The following is a 25,258-nucleotide window of genomic DNA, read 5'->3' as shown; positions in this document are numbered from 1 at the left end:
ACTGGAAAGTATAGAGGAAGTACAGACTTATACACGATATCTTACAAAATTTCCAAAAATTAAAAGTGTTATACGATTTTTTAAAAAAACTGATATTTTCGTAAAATTCAAAAAATCATAAAATTTAAACCGCTCAACCGATATTTACCAAATTCAATACCAACCTTCCTATTATGATAATTTACTTAGAAAAAAAAAATTAGTAATAATTCTTAAAATTTTCGGAAGTTAGAGCGTCGACACCCTTTTTATGAAAATTTCAAAACGTCGTAGGATTCCTATTTTTTTACAGATTCTGACAAAATTATCAGAGAATGAAGAGCTTGTATAGATTAACATCTCTGCAAAACGGTAGCCCTGTATCTCAAATCGTTTTCGAGTTATAAGCGTTTGAACTTTGCAGGCCATAACATACACACACACACACACACACACACACACACACACACACACACATCCGGACATTTTTTCTAAATGTGATTTTTCGATGTTTTGGAACATTTTGAGCACATTGACATTGAAAACTGGAAAAAAAAATTTTTCATCGTCACAAAGCTTCCTCCATGAGGAAGCAAAACAGTAGAGTAAGCCCAAGTTTGAACTGCGTTGATGATTCTGATATGGAATAAGGATATTAAATTCATTTTTTTGATAACATTGAAACCGTTTATTCCCCGTAGTTCGATCAACTTAACGTACAGGCAAAAACAAGATCAAAATGTACGAAATTTTATGATCGGTTTTACCCCGAAGAAAATGAATAGCCACGTTAATAAAAAAAATCAAAAATGCAGATATTCGATTGATTTTTCGACACAATTCGAACTTTAAGCTACTTCGACCGAAAATAAACTATGAAAAAAAAAAATCATTTTTACACTCTAACAATAATTTTTCTACGAATTCTTCTCGTCACATCGTTACGATGACATCCGAAAAGACAGAAGTTTCTCCACGCTTATTTTTGTTCCCAATTCGATTACAAACCCACGAGGAATCCGTATTGATATCTTTTGCTTCACACCGTTTCAATGAAACCAGCGTTAGGGTATCCGATGGATCCCTCGGTTTTGCTCAGACGTGACCCACAGCAAACATCGTTGTTGTTTGTACATGTACGAGGACGGAGACGAAGCACCGTGTTAGAATCTTGGTCGAGATTTAAACCAGAGCGATAATTAGGATCGGGCTGGCTCCTTGAGGACGCGAAGCTAATTGCAATTTCATGTAATTATCTGATGAACGTTTCAGCCGGTAGCTTCCTCATTGCAACATCCCGAGGGCGTTGCGCAATTCAATCGACAAAACTCTTCCAACATTAATTTCTATCCCAAAAATGATGAGACTTCCTCCGGTACTGTAACTAAACAATAATTTTTTTTTTTTACAACTAATTTATCACTGTTTGTTTCATTGCTCAATTGCTTTACCGATTTCTTGTACGCACATTTTTAATACTCAAAATATTCGTCGTACGAATCATAGCCAATATAATTAGTAATAAAGTACAACAAAGTGTAAGAACAGCATGCAATACGAGACTGACTAATGAGAGAAATCAATGAGCGGTGTGTGTACAGTTGGGAGAGCCTAAAACTTTCTGAAAAACGCGTGAGAATTGGGCCACACACGGCGAGTCCACCGTATATATGTGGACTCTTGCACGAAGTGTTAATCAAGCAATTAGCACTCGTGTCTTAACAAAATTATCGGGCCTATTCCGGGAATATATACGTTGGCGAAATATGAGTGCTGCATACTTTGTAGGTATTGAAATATAAAATTTCAGTGCTGTGAGTATTTGATTGTAAGTCATTTTTTCGTTCCAACATCATTGAACATATCGAATCTGATGAAACAGGGAAACAAAATGTTTTTAGAGGTTGTCTTTGCTGCTGCGTTTTTCACGCGTTTCATCGAAGGAATGAGCATTTAGAAGCAGAATTGTTATTCGCAGCTTCGTAAACAAACTATTTTTTGTAAAGTTTCTAAACCGGAAGTCTCCGCTTAGCCTTGGTTATCATCAGCTTTCAGGATGAACGACGAAGATCCCCCAGCCCGAAGGTAAATGAAATAAAAATGCGAAGAAAATGCACATAGAGTGAGAAAAAGCGAGAGAATAAGAGAAGAGAGGCTTTCGGGGCTGGGAAGGTCTGAAAACGTTAAAAGCCAGAAGAAACGGGCATCGACGGTGACCCCTTCCGAGAACATGCTTAAGAGGTATATAGCACACGAACGGGGGTGTCTATTTGCGTAGATCTAAGATCGGACAAGTGGCGAAGCCTTTGTCGGACTCCGCCATCGTCATGGGTGGCTTCTTTTCCACCCTCCTTGCCTCAACCCCTCCGCTGCTCTTCGCTCACCATTCTCATTCAGCATCTCATCTCGTCCCGTCGAGTTCTCGCACCATCGTCCCGAGATATTCTCGCTCGTTATATTCACCTTTGCAAAACCTTACACAAACGCTTTATTTTCCTACCAACTTACTTCTTTTTATTCCTTCTGCCTCTCTCGCCAAAGTTTTATTTATTCTCCCGCTCACTGGAAACATTCGAAAAAACGACATTCTTATTCCTCATGGAACAATCGCTTTCGCCAGAATTTTTTTCTTCTTGCGAACGAATCCACGATTTTTCGATCTCAATAAGAAAATCATCTCGCCCCAAATGTCCCCTGCGGCAATCCCTTTTATTACCCACACAGTCGCGTGCATGGATTTTTGTGCAATTTTTCAAGACAAAATGACCCCTCGAGTTCAGCAAAATCATACCCCCGGAATATAAAACTTTCGGCAATAAAATAGCAATAGTTTCCACGCTTATAACATCCTCAATTATTTCTACCGGTTATCCTCGCCGCGCTTTGTAATTATACCTTAACAATGAACCGTCAAGGTAAAATACACCGCAAATTCATATCGCGACAAATCTTCGTACGTATATGTACGAATGTAGACATAAAAAACGTATATTTACACGCACGGACGTGGCGCGTAGACATAATACAAATCCACACATATATCTGTACAAGTGTGTGCACCGGTTGCCTTTACGCGTGCGTAATACGTCGAGTTAAGAGATTGGTATTGATTGGTCTGTTTGCGAAGAGCATACAACCAATATATACGAGTAAACGGGGCTCTGGTGAGGGGGTGGATGAGGCGGTTGTCCGGATCACGGGGGAGGATGTCAAGGGGATGGAGGAATAGAAGTGGAGGAAGAGCGCGCGAACGAGAACGGGATGCGGAGTGCGCGCGGCGAGAGAAGACGTGAAAACTCGAGGGTTGAACGCCGTCGACGTCGATGTCGTCGACGACGCCAACGACGGAACTCGTCGGGCTAATATTGGCGCGGAAATTACGTAAAACAAAGGAAGCACGCCGGTACGATCGCCCCCTTCCTCTCATTTCAATGCTCCTGCTCTCTCGCTCTCTCCCTCTTCTTCATCTCGACAAATCGTTCCATCGATCGTTTTTCATCTCGTTCTTTTTTCCGCCTTTTTTTACGAGCGAAGTGACGGATCTCGAGCTCGCTGTGGAAATGAATAGAAGTGAAGAAAGGGAAAAGGAGAAGTTTTTCGAAAGAAGATTACGCAGAAATTATAGAAGGGGCTATTGTTTCCGGGGCTCTTTCATTACAGATTTTCCCCTTCGGGCCCGTGTAAAACGATTGCAATGACGATTATTGTGCACAGCTCCGAGCTCCGATGGCCACATCGATTTCGAACTCTCGCGCACTTGCGAAAGAGTGACGTAAATGGAACTGCTCGTCCGGCGCTCTCCGCCGGACGAAAAAACCAAGTTGCAAATGCGAGCTTTTCTGTTTCGTGATTTTCGACACTTGATGCCCGCTTTGCCAGCTTCGGGAACACGCAATGAAGGCTGTGGAAATATGTTTAAATATTGAGCAGAAAGAGGAGAGGACTAAAGCCTCGTGTACACTCAATGCGAGAGGCACGCATCCACCCACTACAAAGCGGTGCGCGCCCTGAGAAAACGCAAAGCGTTCCATGCTTCCTCTCATTCTCGTATATATCGCGGCGGTGGAAAGAGAAAAAATAAGAGACCCTTGGAGGAGGAAAAAAATTCAGAAAGTGCCGCTGTTTGTCCAGCTACGGTGCAAACATTGGATCGTGCCCGTTTTCACATCCGCGGGTATGGCGTTGCTATATGGAACCACGAGTACCTGTGACGAGGGCCCAAATACATTTGAACGAGGGAAAAGGCCCCTTTGGCACTTCACTTTATTTCTCTTTCTCCCGAGAGAAAGGGCTGTGCTTCCACGTATGTGGGCAAAATTGAGAAGCGGCTTTTTCAAAGAACCTTCCCTCCGCTCCCTTCCTCAATGTTTATCTCTCTCCGCTTATTTCTTCTCATTCCCAAATGAGTATCCAAACGTATGTCAGTGAAAAAATCCGGGACTTTTCATCTCGTCACAACAGTGATATCGTATCATAGAAAATATTTGTATGACTGGACCAAAAAAATTTGTCACCGTCTGGCGAAGGACTTTTTATCGCTTTTTATTATTCGTGGACGTCATTTTTACCTAATATTATGCTCATACGAGTTTCAGAACTGAGTCCTCAACGTACCTCAGTATTTTCCATACTCCATGCCACATTTTGCCATCCGAAAGTAGAAAATGAACATTCGTTACGACTAGAAATAGTAAATGACTTTTTACAGTGTTTTTTCGTGCTGCTACATAACGAGTCGATGGCCATAAAATTTGCGAGCGAAGGGAGTGCTTCGAGTGCACTTTCGCGTCACGGAGGTGCAATTTCACGATTGTTTTACGCAGAAATTTGTGCCTGCTAATGTTTTTCATAACTTCCATATTTTAATGTACGAAAGGGAATTCAATCGTGAGAATGCCGTGAAAAAAAAAAACGCATCGATTCGCTGCGTTGGTATATCACGGGCCCCGGCGTATTTTCTAATATGTAGACTAACGCATTATCCACCGTCGTTCACGACGCGATACGTGAAAAGTTGAGAAAACTCGGTCTCGCGCACGGGGTTCGCGTGACGATAGCGGCTGTTTGAACAACGATAAGTCGAGAGCTTGTGGTAACCTGGCGCCCATCTCTCGGTCGCTACGCGGAGTCACACTCGCCAACACCCCGCATTCATCCCCGGATATTATTCGCTCGTAACATTTTTTTTCCACTCTATACCGTCGTTCATTATCGCGCCGACACGTACATTCACGTTCTCATGCTCTTCATATTTTTTTCACAAATCTCATATCTTCCCGGCGTATCCGTTCATCGAATGTCAAAATTTAGTTGAAAAATTCCCTTCGATTTCACTCCGTTATATGAAATCAGAAACTCTTCGATATCGCCAAAACTAAGATTTAAAAAAAAACGTAAAGAAAAATGTAATTACGATTACGATCCGATGAAGTTCTCATTTCGGAGACTACTTTACAAGAAATTCGTTAAATTTCATAACTCAATAAATCATTTTCAATTTTTTGCTAGCAACTTTGAATTCATTTCGAGCCACTCTTTTTATGCAGTTTCGAACACCAATTTCATTGACCCAGAAGGATGGAGCTCTGAGAAGTTGTGGAAAGCAGAGACACTCCAAAAATGTTATTCAATAGCGACTGCGGTGCGACGAGCGTTTTCCAAAGAAACTGTTGATTCGTAAAAACAATAAGCCTTCGTTCCATTGATTTCACAAAAATAAAGAGTGCCTCCGAGAAGGAATGAAGCTGTCACACCCTCTCATTACTGGTCCACGTACACAGTTCACATTGAAAGTGTGACGAAGGGTGCCAATCGGTCGAAATCCGGCTTAAGATCGCACCGTTTAACAGTCTGGACCCCTGAGGGAGCTTTTCCTACATCGATATGCTATATTACTGTACCATATGAATTTTACTCCTCCGCAGTACTCGTGCATACACGCATATATGTACACAAATGGTAGTGTATTATGTGTACTTGTCTATCCAGCTCGACCCTCGTAGTTGGCATGTAACACCCCCGAATAAAAACGATAGAGCAGCATGAAATGCCGACTATTATATACGTGTGGCGGGATAGTTCAGAGTGTGCGGAAAACGACGGGGGCCACCCTTTTACCTCGTCCAGTTCTCCCACTCCTTCCCAAATCCCTTGCTCTCTTTTCCTTCTTCCATTCATCTCCATTTTATTTTTGCTTACGTGTACACGCCTCGACGAATCTATTCGGGCAATCTTTCGCTTCGTCGCACTTGACATCCAAAGTGAAGACAATATTGCTATATCGGACTGTCGGTAACTCTGAGCAAAACGATGACGACGATCCTGATGTAAGTTCCTTAGAATACCGAATAGAATAGCGAATTTTTTTTCAAATCGTCATTTTTTCGACTGGTTTGGTAAAACAAACAGAATCAGGAAAATAATCTTGTTCGGGAGTAGAACAAGAAATCAGTAAAAGATTCGTTGTTGTCTCTTCAACGAAATGGAATTCGAGTTGCGAGTGTGTAAGACTAACTTTCAACAACCATTGGTTTCTCCTCAGAGCCATGCTTTTATAGTGAGTTCGAAAAATGAGATTGTGGACTCACTAAAATGTTAAATTCGTCGTGCTGTAGTAATTCGAATATGCTATTCTCTTTCATTTTTAACCTTAAAAACGTCTGAAAGATTTTAAAAAGGAACGAAATAGCGTGGAAATAATCAGACTATCAATGCGAATTTGTTATGTAGATTGAATGGCATCACCACGAAGTTGTACCGTGAATTAACAGAGTGAAATTTACACGGGACGAATTACATGCGCCAGTAGCGAAGAACGAACGATTGAACCGGAAGAGCGCTTCAACCGATTCAACTGTAATAATATCAATGCATGACGAACATTCGACGTTATTCACCAGGCCGCTTCGACCGACCGTTATCAAGCAAACATTGTTCGTAACTAACTCGCAACGAAAAGTAAAAAGCATCAAATTGCAATTTGAATGAACAATTTTGCTGGACTGCATCTCGTTAAATGCCTTTTTTTCTTTCTCCACCGTCAGAGTAAAAATACTGATCGTTCCAGACCGCATTTACTATATAAATCGCACATCCAATTGAAAATAAATGTTGTAACACTCTCAACATCCTATTTTTTAACCGACTTGAAAAAAAAAAGTACGAGGGATTCGAAGACTGAAGAATGCGAGTCGAAAATCAATGGATTTTCTCGAAATTGAACTCTCTAAAAAACTTTGACAAAAAACCATGCATTTTGGATTGCGGATACGTTTTTTCCGGTACCAAAAAACCACAATAACTTTCTCATCTACATTTTCGAGAGTCGTCGCAGTGCGTACACGAGTAATCTCTATTTGCATAAATAAATATCAATTCCCAACATATTCATGTATAAAAAGCAAATTGATCGATAATGCGAACTCGATTCCTCTATCTGTCGAGTGCAGCGAATCATTCAGAGTATTCTATAATCCGGTAGAAAAAAAAGAAACCCACGATGACCGTGCCACGTATGATAACAGAATCCATAATCCACAAGGACGACAGAAGTGCCTGACCGCGTGTCATTTCACCGTGATGGATGACGGTGATTAATTATGTGCTGTCCTTGCCCTCGTACCGCCAATTCGCCTCTATGGCTGTAGCCACGTCGCGAGCCACGACCTCCTCCTGCTATCATCTACTCCATCCATATTCCTACTTCACGTACCTTTGTATATTTAACCGGGCCTGCCTCCACCCAAAAGCTTGCCTCAGCACCCCGAAATAAACTCAACACACATGTAAGCCAACGAAAATGAAAGAGGCTCTACACCGTCCCTCTTAGTGGCCTTCCTTTGTAATCCACTTGCTCCTTTGCTTTGCTTTCGGTTCTCACTCGCAAGTGTGTGCGATGAGACACGTTGGACACCATTTTTTAGTGTTCCAGCAGATTAACTGTTTCGTCGAGTAGATCGAAGCATTAAATAGAAGCAAATCGTTTTCTTCGAGATTCGTAAACATCCATTGAAAAAAAAATGGAAATAAATATTCTTGGATAATCAAAAATCATGCTGAAATGAAAGTTTTTCAGAATTTTTGAAACTGAACTTTTCAACTGACATCGGAATAAGCGATTTTGCTTTGGGGACCATGTCGCAATCAACTCCGATCGCACAGTATCCGAGACTTCAGTTTTTTAGTGAACCGATCTTTTTCTCGAGTACAAAATTGCGAAATAAAAATCATCGTACATTCTTGCACTGCGGCATAATGTCAAGTTTTATTTGAAATTTTGTACTTTTGTATAAACTAGCTGGTCATACCACACACGCGACGTATTACAACCTCGTGTGCATTTCTCCTTTTCTCGTGTATTTTCATAAAACTCATATGTATATAAGCATTCGGAGGACGTGATCGTTCGACAGTTTCCCGGATTTGGACTGACCACTGTCCGTTCACCGTACATGCGTTCACTACCATCGAGAGGGCTTGTTGTTCCAATGTATCGCAATATTTCCAGCAAGCGGTGTGATGACGAACGTGCGTATTTTCCCCTCCCCCTCTCTCTCTCGCTCTCTGCGTCTCTTTTAGAAAAGCCCATATCACGAAGATATTTGATCAACTTAATTTGATCGATAAAGACATCGACGTAAAGCCGATTCCAAGGTGCGGATCGAAACATGATCGATTAGACAAAGCTGAAAAACTCACGCACTAAAAAAAAAAAAAGTCATTGAAACAACGAAATGTGGCATTATGGAATATATGACCATCACAATGTTAAATATGATTAAACAAACGAAAGAGTTTTAGATAAAACTACAGATTCATTCTTTCCGAAAAATAGTATATTACGACCCTAGGCCCGAAAGTTGGATTTCGCCTCGGCCTTCATATAGCACATGCCAGGGCATCTAACATTTGGGCCGTGGGTTGTATACTATTTTTCTTGATCCCGTAGCCGAAAGTACGTTCAATAATTACTAGCAATTGCGAGGAGGGGGGGGGGGGGCATGCCCGCCCGACTTTTGCAGGACCGAGGCGAAGCCGAGGTTTTGCTGGTCGGGGCGGGCATTAAAAACATAAACAAAAAGTAAAAAGACACACACAAAATATCACACAATGATACAACAATATTATTAGTACAAATAAATAATTCGTTGATACATGTCTGATTCAAAGTCCCATGATAGTTAACAATTTTTATATATGAATATTTCCCGTTATACTTGACAATTTATATGAATATGTGCTTTCCTATGAACCTGGAATTTGGAAATACAACATTATTCCGGACGACCATATTCATTTTATTAGTTCGGTTACATTATTTTCTATTTTCGCATCTGAACGAACAAATGTATGTTATTCGTCCGGGTTTATGGCAGTATAGCGCATAACATGAATGATAAAAGCTACGCTATACGCGCCCGCTTGAAGCAAATAATAATGATGCTTGGCAACGAATAAACAAAATCATGGCAACGAATACAGGCTTCACATTCATATATCGAAATGTTAAAGGATCACCGGCCGCAAAAATATCGTCAGAGCACACTGAAGTTAGCCGAGTTAGCCGGCCACGAAAAATGCTCTTCCCGGCCTGAAATGCGGCCGGAAAGTGCGTACTTTCGGCTAGGGGAGCAAGAAAATAAAGTTTTTCAATAACATCAATTATTATTGAATCAACCATTTTTTTCTCAGTGCGTAATCGAAGTAACGTTAAAAAGTAACGAAAAAGGAAAAAACGTTGGTCGAAATGACTGTGAAATAGAGCTAAAATGAAACTGATAACGAAGGTTATCAGTTTGTTTGGATGAGACAATTCGTAATAACAATTGTTCTATACACCATAATAAAAAGACCAATACACATACCTTTTATTCAAAAGAATCGGAAGTGTCTTTCTCTATAAGCATAGTAAAAACTGTTTTCAGTCACTTCAAATGTTTATATTGTTAAGTATGTATGGTAAAATGTCACACGTATTCGGTGTACGGATTTATCATAGAATTTACTATGCTGACAGTGAAAATTTGTGATTTACAATAAATTTCGACTTATCAGCAAGTGCTGGTCTGGCATGATAAATAAGACTCGAAAAAAAAACGAAATACAGTTCTCACGCGTGTATCACTTTTTGCTATCCGCATAAAGCTGTTTAAAATTGAAGGGACGAAAAATTGGAAAATTCAGAAAATGCTATGCTGTTCGTAATCGGTGTCTAAATACTTTGAAAATTTTTGAAAAATAATATATTCCTCACTATATAAAATGAATCTGTTTTCTCGGTATAGACGAACGTTAAAGAACCGCGGTATCATTTACAGATAGAAAATATTGACACAATCGGAACTGTACATTTGGATTTTTGTCCGTAACCTCCCTCGTCAATAAAAGATTCCCAAATGAATAATGACCGCAGGCAAAAAAAGGTTGGATGGAATAAATGATTTGTTGACACCACAAGTGCATTTTCGTCCGAATCATTGGGTGGTTTATTTGTGTTTGCATATGATCGAGTAAATCTTCGATAAGCGGCGAATAAATTGGGAACAAAACAGAAAAAAAGCGAACGAGGCAAAACGTCATAATGCAGTTCGATTTTTGGGGATATGCTGATGCGTGTGTTTTTGGTATTATGCCATGACAATCCGTGAACATGTTGCACCACCGCGTCTTGATCCTATTAGGGACTATAATAGAGCATAATTGGGCACGGTGCAGGGCTTAAGGGTCTTCAGCGCGATCGTCGGACGCTCGGTGAGGGTTCTCGGGGTAGAAGATTTGACGCGATCGTCAAACCGCGTGAAAGCAACATGTGCGTGCACAGAATCGTCTATTCCGTTTGCGTCGATCCCCGGCGCCCACCTGATCGCCTGTCTCTCGTGTTTAATTTCACAACATGAAAATTTCGTCTCAACGTAATCGCATCAATTGCTTCAACTTCTCAGGACTTCAAATTACCTCAATTATTCAACAAAAGCATGTTTTTTCAAATAATTAAGCCACGCATGTGGAACGGTTTAGAATTTTTCGTTTTTCCGTTCACAAAATATCCATTTGATTTTTTCCATTGGTTACAACTTTAAATTATTATTATTATTTCGATTTATCTCGGATCAAAAGAATAATACGATTGAACAAATCGTAAGAATGAAACAGATGAGCAGAAACTTGTTAGCCTAAATCTGCGAATAAATGTTGAATGATAATAATTTACAGTTTTTTAAAATTATTCTATAACAAATGAATTGTGAACGCGAATATCCCAGAGATATATGCGTACGAGGCACGAGTGCGAACGATGAATTTTAAAAACCTAAGAATTAAGGGGGTCGTAGACTAATCGGCTTGTCTGCACCTTGCTTAATCTCATTTGCCCGATTCGATTTGGCGATCCTCCGAATGACCCGAGGCATATCGTCTGCAAGTGATTATTTCACAATCAATGTCGCGGTGTCATCTTTTCAAATGGCCCGAAAATGTTACTTATTTTCATATGATTTCATATTTTTTATTACCCCAGAAAATTCTTTGGTTGAGATTAAAAAATTAGACTCAGAAATATGCAACTAAATTTAATCAAACACGTTTTTGGTTACTCATGCGTTACAATTCAGTGTCTATGTAAACAGAGTTTGTTATGAACTCGAGAAAACAGTTTAGAACTGCGCAATGTGAGGTGTGTACTTTTATTCTCGTTAAATTTTCTATTTCAAAGTCTTTCTTTGATAGCCAGTGTGAACGAACGCATCGAGATTCAGCTGAATTGTTGTGGGTCGGTAAATCCAACAGAATTCTCACGGTCTCCGCATGTTTAACTTCCAGCAGAAAAAGTATTTCGAACCAACATTACGAAAAATGATGTCGACGAAGTTAAAATTGTCCCTGGCAATGAGACTGAGCGGACAATTAGTCCCGAGGCACCAGAATAATTGTAGCTCTAAAAAAAAGTCTGTTCACATACGTTTTAGTTGCTTTTTCCAAAAGCACTGTCTCGATCTTCCATCCGTGTTGTTACGCCATCGAAGAAAAATGTCTCGCGCTGCAGGCCGGTTTCGTGGTTTCCCTGACAAGTGTACAAGCATACAAAAGAGCGTACTACAATAAACCTATAAAATTCCGTATCTTTTGAGACCCACTGTGTGAGTCTACGTGTGTATAAAACGTACGCAGAGATAGCGTGACTCTTGATCGTATTGGTAATCTTCCTGAAGCGATGTATGCACGTATATCCCCGCGTACACGTACATAAATATAGTTGCCGGTACCAAAGTCGGCCATGTTGAACGAGCCTGCGTAGTGGGGCTGGCACGATCTCTCTCTCCGTGCCTCTCGGTGTGCTCTCCCTCTCAGTATCTTTCTCTCTCTATCGCCCCTATCGTGCTCTTTCCCGTGTCTCTCTCCTCCCCCACAACTGCCCAGCGCCCCATCTCCTTCGCTCTCCCTCTCCTTTTTTCTCTGTCTTCCTCCCAGCTCGCCCGCGCCTCTACCGCCGCGTCAATATCTTGCTGTGGCGTTCCTCCTCTCGGCCCCACTGAATCTGCAGCTCACCAAAAAGAGAACGAGACGGAGAGGAAGAGAGAGAGAGAGAGAGAGAGAGGGGAGAAAAGACGAGGGCGATAGCGCGACTGCGAATACGATAGGAGAAGAGAGTGTGAGTGTGATAGCGCTACACGAGGATAACGGAGGGGAAGGCTCGAGTCTCCGCCAACCAGCTGTCGAGCTGATACAGAACCCGTGGCCGCGAGCCTCGTCGTCATATGGCCCCATGAGCGGCGTAGCGATGGCAACGCGAGTATACGTGTGTTAACGCCAACGCGCGAATCGCTCGCTCTCGCACTGATGGGCTTCGCGGCTTCGCGAGAGACAAGTTCCCCTTCGTACGAAGTTTTCGTGCGGACTCGCTACGATAGTGAAACGCACGCTTTTGACGGGAAAAGAGCGAGGAGAAGGGGCACGGGGGAGGGCGATGAGGGGGGACGGGTGAAAAGAGAGTCGGGAACTTGAAGGAAAAGGAAGATGCCGAGTTTAATTTCTATCTCTATCGCTCCAGCCGGAGCTCCGTTTCTCCGAGGCTCTGATCCTTCCCGGAGCAGAACACCGCTCCTCCTCCTTCTCAGACGTCTGCATTCGTCGCGTCCGGATTCGGAGAAACGCGGGGATATCCGAGGGAGGAAGGCGAACAACAAGAAAGAGGGAAAAAAGGGAAACGGCGGCGGAGAGATTGCGAAAAGAGGGAAGAACGAACTGGGCGAAATCTTGACACCGGACGCGTAGCGCGGATCTTGAAAAGCCTTTTGTCACTCGTGCATGTATATGTTGGAATTCTTTCTTGTCTCAACGACTAGGCGACGCCTCATCTTCGTTTTTCACTTGGAAGAGGAGGCGGAATAGTCGAACGAATGGAGAAACCATCAACACAAGAAATAACACTATTGTTGAAAAAGTAGAAATATTAGAGAAACTAGAAGACACAATATCAGCGGTTTTGTGAACCCAATTTTCATTCCCGTCAATGTTAAATCAATCGAGAAGTTCACGAAACAGTTCAACTGAGAGAGGATCCTTCTGTTTTTCTCTGTGATGAAATTATCGACTCGCTTTGCTTCCTCATCAATAAATGATTTTGGAACTCTTTCCAACATCATAAATTGACAGTAATTTTCAAATATGAACTTATCAAATCCGAGGTACGCCCAGCAAGTGATGCACGACTTTGCTTCGAATCCCTCGCGCCCAAATGTTCGACTGTTCATCAGACATCGACTGTTGCGTTATTTTTCCCTAATTCTTCTCCCTTTTCACCTCTTTAGCTTGCAATCGGCCTCTCTCTCTCTAACACTAGAAAAAAGGGGACATCGAAACGACGCGGTGTCCGTTGAAAAATGTTGGAGCCCGTACTCGACGCTCTCGCATAGTATCGCGATGAAGAAGCGTCCTCTTTCTCTCTTTCTCCCTCAGCCTCGTTCTTTTTCTCTGCTCGAGGCTGCTCTTCATTTCAGTGGAAAAGAGTGCCAGAGGGTTCGCGCACTTCGTAAAATATTAAAACACCCGGGAGACTTCTCTCCCCTCGGGTCACTGTCGCCGCGATCTTTCGCGAAAAATGATGAATTCGCACGCTTTCACCGCCCTCTCTCCCTCTCTCCATCTTTTCTCTTGAAATTCCGGCCGAAAGTTTCCTCATGGAATACACGAGAGAGTAGAATTTCTTCTCATTATTTTTCCACGAAATCGACGCTTTTCCTCATATGGATTTTCGCAGAATTTGCTCTTCTTTGCCTCCCTGAATTTACTCAGCGTCGGAAGCTCATCATGATATTATAATATTTTCCATCGTTCCGTTCTTGGAAAGATTAAGTTAGACAGCACGTATGATATGCCACATATATATAAGCACACACACACACACACAGAAAACGCGAGCGTCATATATAAACGATATCTATAGAAATCTGAGATACGCCCGCGATCGCTCTTTCGATATGTATTTTCGTTTCCAACGGACGTGCCGTTAAGAGGAGGATTATATTATAATTAAGAAAAGGAAGACGCGGTTTCAGTGTCGAGAATCGACCGCTTCTCTAATCCTTTGACGAAAATTTTAAATTTATCATGCTGCACAAAGTAAACCGAACTGCCACGAAACGGTTTACGATTCGATGTATCGTCGTCGAGTGTATCGTACACTAGTTCGATCATTACGCGCGTATCAGCAGCACTGACATGCAGCGAAACTATTGATGTTGAAATTCCGTTTTTCCTGCAGTGCACAGCAGCCCCAATTATCAGACCTAAACCAGCACGATAGACGAATATCTCGTATAGAATTGTGAAAATGACTCGTTCATTTGTGCCTTGGTTACATCGTTTATGAGATATTACGTAATCGGTATTAGCCAATCGGGAACATTTGTTAGCAGAAACAGGAGTGGCAAACATCCAGCGCAGCGTTTCGACTCGGTCCCGAATTCTCTTCGCGATCGACTTCGCATTGGCTCCATACCTTAACGGATCCTCGAATGAAAAACATAAAAAAGGACTTTCTCAACCTCGAAACTCCACGCTCCGCTGACGAAAGCAACGAATTTTCTTAAAGCAGTCTATTAAATTCATCATATTCATCAAAATCTTTATTCGATCCGATCAAAAACTCTTCGCTGCGTTCGGTTAGACGCATAAAACTATGAAACTCGCCTCACCATTCGGATTCGAAGACCTGAGAGGGACGTGAGTCTGCGAACACGAGAAATTGACCTGGCAGAAGCATTAACCGACGGTGGAACGCAACCGTGTAAAATGTGACGCCTAAATTTATTGGGGCTGCCAGAGTTTTTTATTTCGACTAGTTCGCGCACATGTAAAAGTGTACATAATCAGCATCGTGATATATAAACCGCCACACGAATATTTTAATTTGACATACTTAAGTAGTCGTTCGATTGCTCCTCAATTAGCACATGGTCGAAGCCACGCTAGACGGTAGATATAAACCGTGCCTGATTAAATTCAGAAATAATTTATTCGGTTTACATTAGTAACGGGGTAAACACGTGTAGGCATCGAAAATGTGGTGCTCAAATTCGAGGCTCATGAATATAACTTTATAACACTCTGTCCTCGTGTACTTGCGATATATTATTTACCCTGACAAAAGAGATTATTCAATGTTGACGAATGTTTTGTTGTATACGTGGTGATACGAATGAAGAGGGACGATTTCACCAAATTTTTTATTTATGTTAATCACTTTTATGAATTCTCGTAATATTTTTATTTGAGTTATCCAGCACGCGAATTCGTTATAAATTCTATTTTTAATTGAACTTTGATAATATTTTGAGTATCGTAATATTGGTTTTGCAATGTAAACAAAAAAGATACATCAAGATTTTCTAATGTTCAGACCGTATTTTCAGACGGTTCTGCTTAACAAATTTATGAGCTTAATTGAAGGTAGAAATAATCGATGATGGAAATCCCGTGGTGTATCATTCCCCCAGTATTTTCGAATAAGCGATTCGTGAAACTTCTCGTTTATCTAATTTCATCGCGCGTTCTTATCTATTTTCAAGTTGAAGCGCGCGAGTGAGTTTCAAATATAGAAAAACCGTGGTGGACGTTTCGTTGTATTTCGAAAAAAATATAAACAAGCGATTGGAAAAGTTCGATGAAAATATAGAAAAGAATTTCATTTCCGGCAGAATTCGTCGAGGTGAAAAAAGCAGATTTCGTTTCCATCTTTATAGCACGTTTGATTAGTTAAACTCGGATGTATATTCAAAAGATGAAAACATTTTCATTGATTTTGCGAGCTCCGTGTAGCCAGAGCATGTAAAAGTCGGCGAATTTTGTTTGAGTTTCACCAACATTTCTTCATCCGGTGGGATGAAAAGGGGGATTTTTTTTATTCGCCAAAGTAAACTGAGTTCGCGCATTACGCGGAGAATTTTTCTCCGAGCCCTCGGGCTCCTATCGTTGGCCGATTAGAAACGCAGCTGGGATATAACAACGAGAAATTATACACGAGCAAGCATTATCACGAACACGAATAAACGCCTCAGTATTTAACCGTGTTTGCTGTGTGTGCACTCGTATCTATCGCTAAATACGTAGATATCGCGCGCGTCTGCGGTGACAAAACGAAAGACGCAACTCGGGCGTTTCATCACGTAAATTGACTCCCGTTACGCCCTTCCATTTACTGGCGCTCGATACCGACATTTTCGTATAGATATATCGACGTCCTTCACTTTGTACATACGCAAGCTCAACCTCCTCATCGTTTCGCTCCTTCTCATCCGCGAATCCATGTACTATATGTACTATATGTGTATTCCAACATACGTACACGCACATATGTAGATCTGCCTAGCCATTATTCCACCGCTACATCCCTTCAGACTCCTTTTGCCATCCGTCTCTTGTCTTGACTCTCGTTATTCGAGAGAGCGAGAGCGATCTCATTTTGCCGTAAGTATCGACACGCACACGTGTGTATCGACCATACATTTTTTATAATCGTTACTTCGCGTGCAGTTTGATAGAGGGATTGATCGATCGATTGATCACAATTTATTAATGGCCTTTGGGGCGCATGACCCAAACCAAAGGAAACAAAATTAAATAATATAAAATATAAAAGTAAAAAATGATACACTGAGAAAAAAAATTATTGATTCAATAGCAATTGATGTTATTATGGGAGGAGTTTTCTTCATTAGCTGCAATGTTTTCGGAGAGAATGATACTGCAGTTTGATCTAAAGCTCTTTTGTTCGTTTAATCATAAAATAACGTAAAATAAAATGAAATGAAATAAAAAATCATAGATGTAATAAACATAATACAAAGTAAGGCAAATAGAATTTGGATGTTTGAGTAACTCAACGTAGCTTGGAGTGACACTTAATGCAGTAGTTAAAAATTAAATAATACAGAATAATAGTACAAAAAATATTTGACGAGCTCAACAAGGATCCAGACTGTGAGGCTCAGAATCGATAATTCTAAAGATGTTTTTTAAATGAATGAATGGTGCCCAGAGACTTAATATCAGTCGCGGCAACGGTGCCAAAAAACATGTCTGTAAAACGAAAAAGTTTCGGAGAGTTTCAGTCCTGTGATCGGGAATGTGAAACGTGTATTTGGTGATACGAGAGATAGAGAGAGAGAGAGAGAGAGAGAGAGAGAGAGAGAGAGAGAGAGAGAGATTTCGTCCATACAATTATCGACCGTATCGAAGATAAAATGTTATAAGACGTGTTTCGATGAAAATATTTCAGTTATTTTCGAAGCCTCAAAACTCCGGTTGATTATATAAACCATGACAAAAATCTCCTCATCTCCAATTTCCTCGCAACATTTTAGGCTCGTTCGAGGCCCGTTCAGAAAATCTGAGGAGATAGCACGTCGCGGAATTTTGGCAGTTTCCCCAATTCCTAGGACAACGTTTGACGTGTTTGAAGAATAGTCGCTTCTGGAAGGTCCTGTACGTGTTCGTACCTACATAAGCGGATGCATAATTGTATGCATTTTGATGTGTGAGCAGAGCATTCGTCGTCGACTAGTGCATCGTGCGATATAGATCGCGTCGGAAAATATTCGCTCGGTGTAACTGCACATGTGCCATCACCGATGCAGACGCATACAAACACAGACTTTCATAGAGAGACGCGAGAGTTTCCCGGAGACAGCTACCTGGTTCGTGCACTACTACGAGCTTTGTTCTCCCTCTCAGTCCGCCCCATCCAATCCTCTCGCGCGCTCTCTCTCTCCCTCTCATTCGCGAGTGTGTACAATCAAACATTGTTCATGATTTAGTCAAATATTGGCGAGATACACAGCTTTGTAGAGCCTCACTCTCGGGTGTATCCATCTATGTATCATACCGAATAATCCGTCGGAGATTGCGCGCCGATTGTCCACTCGTTAAGTAAGACTCGTTGAGTGTGTTATGTACGCAGAGACACGTAAGTGTGCGAGTTTCCAACAACGATAGTGTGTATTATAAATTCACGTGAATCGAATCCCTGCGCAGGAATTTCCCGTGTGTATGTGTTGCCACATCCATATCCGGTCATACTCCTACCGGAAATGAGTATGAAATCCAAAATTATATCCCGTTGCGGGTTCTACGATCAATCCAGAACCCATTCAACGCGTACTTTTTAGCGGATCCGTTGCCGATTGTTCGTTCGAATAATATTTTCTCGTTTACAGTCCTCAATGCTCGGCTAAACACGTTTTTTTATGCTCAAATATTGAATTCAAATGTAAAATATTCAAAGGTTGAATCAAGCTTTTACTTTTGCAAATGTTTCAATTGCCGTTCGCTGCATTACTTTGTCGTTTTATTTTATATTTTAACAGAAACTTGGAAAGATATATTTGTTCGTCACTTTTTTTATAATCCTTCGATCACAAGTATTTGTAACCGATTTGGCAATAGAATTTGGCGGCAAGTATTATGCAAAATGGACGAAGATTTAAGAGAGCGGACACACAATTTTGTGGGCTACACGTTATTCTTCGTTATTTTTTACGTACTGTATTTTGTGATTGTGAAGAAAAAGAAAGCACTATTGTGTAGTGAAATATCGTCGTTGAGATGAGAATTCGGTTGTTGGCATTGTTCGAGGGATTTGGCGGGGATGATAAAAATTTGAAAAACGGTTTCTCGTAGTCCTTTTTTTTCGTAGAAATACGTGGGTTTATTGAAACATGTACATCTCCTCCTCACGATAATTACTCATCGCCCCTATAGTTATTCTCCATTAAACTCTTTAATTTTATATGGACGATAAAATTTGTTCATTCATTCATCCCGTTTCTTTGACGTACGATGATTTACGTGCGAATATTTGGGTGTAAGTGATTTCCGAACGTTGCAAGGATAAGCCATCGAAATCATTGAAAAATAAGTGTAAATCTCTGTCGAATTTGTGGATGATTGACATGAGCGAATGGGAGTGACAAATAAAAACTGAACGTCCTTCATACAAGTGAGATTTTAGCAATAATTTTCTAGAAATCACGTGAATCACGAGCTTCTGAGATTTTTCGAACAAAATACTATTCAATTACACTCGCGAATTGCATTCGTTCGTGCCTCATCGCCTGTATGCATGTGTCTTTTTGAGCGAATCAAATGCAAAAAAAACAACAGGAACGAGACATCAGACTTGAGAAGTAAAGATTCACGATACTGAGAATAAAATTAATAAATACGTCGATACTTTTCATCGACGCAAAAAGAAAACAGAAGACAAAAATTGATGCAAAAGTATTTTCGGAATGACGATAATAATTCAATAATAATAATAATCATAATTAATCATAATTTTCGAATTGGTAGTGACCTCTTCTCACGGCATTGCATTTAGTTATACTAGTGTTATTTACATGTTTTCTTCTTTTTTTTTTTTTTTTTTTTTTAGTTTTTTATTTTATTCTTTTTTATTATTTTCCAAGTGGCGCCACCGCGCGTCTAACGAGTGCGACAATTATCGCGCAATTGACAATAAATCGTGTGCGTATTAATGTGCAAGATATTTCAATTGCGCAATTTCGACCGATTTCTTTATATGCTTATTTCTTTCTTTGTTTTCAGCTATGAATATTATTTTAACTCTAAAATGAAGAAGATATTAGAGGGAAAGAGAGAGAGAGAGAGATCACGACGACGCAATTGAGACACGCGGTATAAAGATTTATGACGTATCTCTATATACGCCTTATAGAATGTATCGTTCAAGTTTCCATTTACATATATATATATTTTTTATTATTTATATATATATGTATATGTTTATTTATATATTTATACTCATATGTATATATATATATATATATATATAGCTCTTTATAACATATAGAAATGTACATTATACACTTTACGTTGTGCGACTATCTACACGTATGATACAAAAGAAAAAACACACCGGAGGTGTTCTCCAACGCAGTACAATTTGATATTCTCTTGATAATATAAATTTGGATAAAACGTAGATCAATGTTTTTCGAGGGATTTTTAAACCAGTTGATAAATGTGAAGCGTTGAGGACACATTTGGATGGTTAGATTTTCAACGAAATAGCCCAAATTAAAACTGCTTGCACACAGATCGGAGTAACAATGGTACACTGAATCGAATGCACAACGTATTATACTTATTGGTGGTTGCAACGCGCCCATTTTGTTTTTTTTCCTTCTTTCTTTCTTTCTTTCTTTCTTTCCTTCTTTCTTTCTACATACACAACCCTCGCTAAGGATACTTTTGTCAATGAATATAATACGCTGGAAGCATCTGCCATATCTCTTCAATATTTCATTAAGTTTTATGTGACTCCCATCTAAACATTTATCCTCATGAATTATTATCACAATATATATTCACTCTCGTCGACGAACGCCACAGATAATCCTCGTGTGTGTGTATTACACATCGCACCAACGCTCTCGCCCTTATACAGCCGGCTTTCTCGACGACCGGGAGTTTGGGAGAATTATAAAATTCGCGAATAAAGGCCGCGTGGATGCTCGCCGAAACCGCGGACGGAGCCGCCCCGTAGGAAACGTTTTTCAAAGCGGTATCAAGCCTTACTGATGATTTCTTACATCGATGTATAGAACTACGCGGCGACGCGATATCGAATCTACCACTCTCGATCTCGTATCGCTTTTATTATCACTGCTAACGGCTATCATTTTTCCTGGGTCTTTTGGCACGGGAAGGAATGAGAATTGTAGACAGTCATACAAAGTTATAGAGAGAGAGAGAGAGAGAGAGAGAGAGAGGGAGAAAGTTCCGAATGTGTTTTTGCTCGCCGTTTGGGCGCGTGTTATCAGTACGATGGCTCGCCACCGTCAACTTGGCGATTGCCTTCTCCATAGATGTGCTCTCAAGCTAGAACGCGATATCTTTTGACTTTCTTCATTCCTTCAATTCGAGTATTTCGTTCAAGTCCTCGCGTTATCAGCAGCCCGGCAATGTACAAAATGAAAAGAGCCGCTAAAGTTACCCAGCGTTTCATCGTGCCATTAAAAACTCATACCCGAGACTCGGCACAAAAGGAAATGTTAAAATGGGAGTTGACAAAAAAAACGTTAGCCATTGAAAATTCATTGTAAAGTTGCAGCACGTCGCCCGTAGTTCTAACATTCGTTGCTCGAGGTTCCCCGAGGGCTAGGGGCAACGTTACGATTGAAAATGAAAAAAAAAATAAAAATAAAAATAAACAAAAGTACCAGGAGAGCAAGAATTATTGGAAGAAAAATGTATTCAGCCGTAGACTTCATTGTCCGGAGAATCTCAGATTCGTTGTTCTTCTCTATAGGCAACAGAATTGTCGTCATCATCGTCATCGTCATCTTCAGGATCTTGAACACCGGTAACAACGTGCCAAGTGCTCCCATGACGTTGATCATGATGCACGACACTTGGACCGACGAATACGTCGCTGTTATTCGCTATGGGCCTTATCGTGCCGATGCGTTGACGCTGATCGTCGTCGGCAACACCACGCACCTCGTTCTGTTGTCGTTGTTGATGCTGATGATGATGCTGATGCTGATGATGATGAGCGAGGTGATGTTGGTGATGTTGCAGCTGGGCGACGTTCCCGCTAGGCATTGTATTTTCGGTGTTGTTGATGTTGCACGTCGCGGCGTTGTATGCCGCAGCGGCAGCGGCTCAGGCAAGTGCGTACGGGTGAGTAGCGTGATGTCACAATCCTGGTGCAGCCGTGGACGGAGGTGGTGGAGGTGCGCTCGAAGTTGTTACACTACTGGCATGATGATACAACGGACTTTCATAATAATCCTGATGATGGTTCGACATATTGTGCATCGCACCGGCTGGGTTGGGCCCGGAGTGCATGCCATTGTGATGGTGATGTCCCGGTGGAGCTCCGTGCAAATGAGGGTGATGCGAGGACACGTAATTGGCGTAGCTCTGATGCAACGGTTCGTACATCTTTAGATCGGGTGGTTTGGTATCTTGTGCGCCGGGCGAGGTACCTGCCGTCGCACCAGGCAATAACCTCGTGATGCTAAACGGATGACTCGATGCTGTATAGGGTGATTCTTGTTTCAAGCTACCGGTCATCCCGTGATGAAGGGCCGCCGGGTCCGAGAGTAAATGGGGATGAAGGCTCCGACCTACCATCGCTGCGAGCTCGTCGTGAGTAGCGCCGAGATCGGGTCCGAGCATACCGCCGATGTCCGTCGTGTCGCTCTTCAGGCTGCCATGATGCTGATGTAAACCGGAACCGTGATGATGGTGATGATGGTGATGCGACGAAACGAGAGAGTGAAGATCTTTGTCGTCTTGCTGCTGGGCTCCGTGGGCGTGCAACGAAGATGGCGTTTTTTTACCGGCTGCCCCCGCGGCAATCATGTGATCGTGCTGCGATGTTGGACTGTTATGACCACCTGCGCTTGCCGGCGTGTGATGCTGCTGATGCTGCTGGTGCTTCGTCGATTGTCGCGACATTTCCTTCTTCTCGTCCTTGAATCTTTTCTGCCGACGAAGATAGCAACCGTTCTCGAACATATTGCCGCTCTCCGGATGCAGCGTCCAAAATGAACCTTTGCCCGGCTTGTCCGGTGTCCTTGGCACCTTGACGAAGCAATCGTTGAAGCTCAACGAATGCCTTATCGAGTTCTGCCAGCGCTGCTGATTTTGTCGATAATACGGAAAGAGATCCATGATAAATTGATAGATTTCCGAGAGCGTTAACATTCTCGTCGGAGCATTCTGTATCGCCATCGTTATGAGGCTTATATAGGAATACGGTGGTTTCGCGTGGGCGTAATTTCTCCTGTACGATTTATCGGTCCGTGCACGCTGCAGAGCAGAGTTCGGCGAATCCGGCTCGGCCAAAGACAGCGAATCTCTCGTAACCCCAGCTCCGCCGCTCGGTGTAAGCGGACCATAACTGACCGCACTCATGCAAGCTCCACCTCCGCCCATCGATGCACCACCGTATCCAGCCATGCCACCGCCACCCATCGATGCCATTCCCATTGAACCCATCGAACTCATGTTAAAGCCACCGGCACCCTGGGGACTGCAACTTGGTCCAACACCAACACCCATCGACATGCCCATCGATACGCAACCCATGGAATTAATCGAGCTGTACGTCGGAGCCATGCTACCCATGCTCGTCATGGCAGCGCTTGTCATAGCTCCACCGAGGCTGCCAGCCTCGCTGTACAGCTTCTGCGACTGTAACATGGTCATAGAGAATCACTTTTTTATCTTTCACACTCTCGTCAGAACAATATTTCCCTCTTTCCCTTGTCCCTCCGAGTGATTATTCGTCAAACTGGAGTCATCGGTGCGACCAGCTAAGCACGCCGATTATAACGGCACGCTTATCAAATCTTTTATTTCTCTCTTACTCCCTTATATCTGACTGATCGTTAGACAAGATTCTCACGATTGCACGCTCAAGTCCTATTTTCCATGAAACTTCCGCGCCTGAGCTATCCCTCTCAGCGTAGACGTACTATCACCGAATAATCGTTTACCACCGTTACGTCATTCCAAGCGTCCCGATCAGAACGACAATTAGAGTTTTACAACGTTGAACAATGCGCTTGTTAACCGTTCGCACGAACTGTGCAACGATAACACCACGAGTGTTCTTCCGGCACTCGACACAGTCTACTTCGCGTCACACCGTGCCGCGATCCCGACAGACATGAGCTTTCTCGAGCCTTCATTCGTTTCTTCAACTCCGATAAGATGAACAGCACTGGACGACAAAGACAAATAATTGTCTCTCATTTCATCGGTCTCCGCAAACTGGACGAACGTCTCGAAGCCGCGAAACTAACCGCGCACAAAAATATCAACAATACCCGAACAAATCACCAAAACCTACGAAGCACCAATAAACAACAACAACAACAACAATTGAAGAAGAACAACGCGGAAGCACACACTCGCGAGTTACAACCAGTTACCCTATTCAGTGGCTAACGGTGGCTAATATCCGCGTAAGCGGCCTCTGAAGCCCCGCGATTCGATAGCTTTCCCCGACGCACAGCGTGCGTTGTTCTTCCGATGATGGTTACGGACCAACCTCCTCGATGACGTTTCGCCCTGCGACAGGAATAATTGTTATCCCAACACGATACCACCAACTATAGTCACACACACTTGGCTGCTCAGACACCGGATTGAGAAGGGCCCCCGGTCGGGCTTGGAAGAGGACACACCGGGTCTCTGTCAGGATGGACAACAACCGTCGTATACGCGTTTTTGGCCTGTTTGCAAGCTCTCTCCCGCGCGCGCCCTCTCTTCACACTCTCTCACTCTGTGTGTAGTGTGGATGGAGGCCGGTTAGCGAGTGTACTCCGGTACTCTTGAGTCGCCGAGTCTTGTTCAAACACTCCCCACCGAGGGACGTCGGGTTTCGTGCGTGTTCCGGCCGCGCCTACGACCCCAAGCCGCCTCCACTGAACGCGCCGGAATCCCCGCAACCCTTGATCCTCCGCCAATCGCAGCTCGAGTTAGGCGTGAGTCGAAGCCCCAGGCGAACCGTCGAGCAACGCCCATTCGTCGACGCGACGCTCAAAAGGCTTTCGAAAGAGAGCTCCTCGCGCATGCGTCAAATCGCCACCGGCACCGCTCCGCGGACGGCGGACAGAGATGGAGATAATAAGACGGGAGACGGCGTCAGAAAGCGAGCGAGAGAGAAACAGATTGAGAAAGACGAAGATGGCTTACGCCGGAGAGCGGAGATCGCGTCGTCCCTGGGTTCGTGACTCGCGCTTGC

General features: G+C 42.4%; 1 protein-coding gene across 1 annotated transcript; it reads right to left on the bottom strand.

The window, feature by feature from the left end:
* Positions 1–19,882: 19,882 nt before the first annotated feature.
* Positions 19,883–24,795, bottom strand: LOC122409464 (silk gland factor 1-like). Its single transcript, XM_043417050.1, has one exon. It carries the CDS (start codon positions 23,713–23,715, stop codon positions 22,195–22,197), a length of 1,521 nt encoding a protein of 506 aa, XP_043272985.1. The 5' UTR covers positions 23,716–24,795; the 3' UTR covers positions 19,883–22,194.
* Positions 24,796–25,258: the final 463 nt, after the last annotated feature.

Source organism: Venturia canescens, chromosome 4, assembly GCF_019457755.1.
Source record: "Venturia canescens isolate UGA chromosome 4, ASM1945775v1, whole genome shotgun sequence".
NCBI lineage: Eukaryota > Metazoa > Arthropoda > Insecta > Hymenoptera > Ichneumonidae > Venturia > Venturia canescens.
Note: the sequence above shows the minus strand (reverse complement) of the source record. Positions and strands in the feature narration are given on the sequence as shown.

What these genes read in the sequence shown, in the direction of transcription:
- LOC122409464 (XM_043417050.1), bottom strand. Translation starts at nt 23,715, where the DNA reads ATGACCATGTTACAGTCGCAGAAGCTGTACAGCGAGGCTGGCAGCCTC.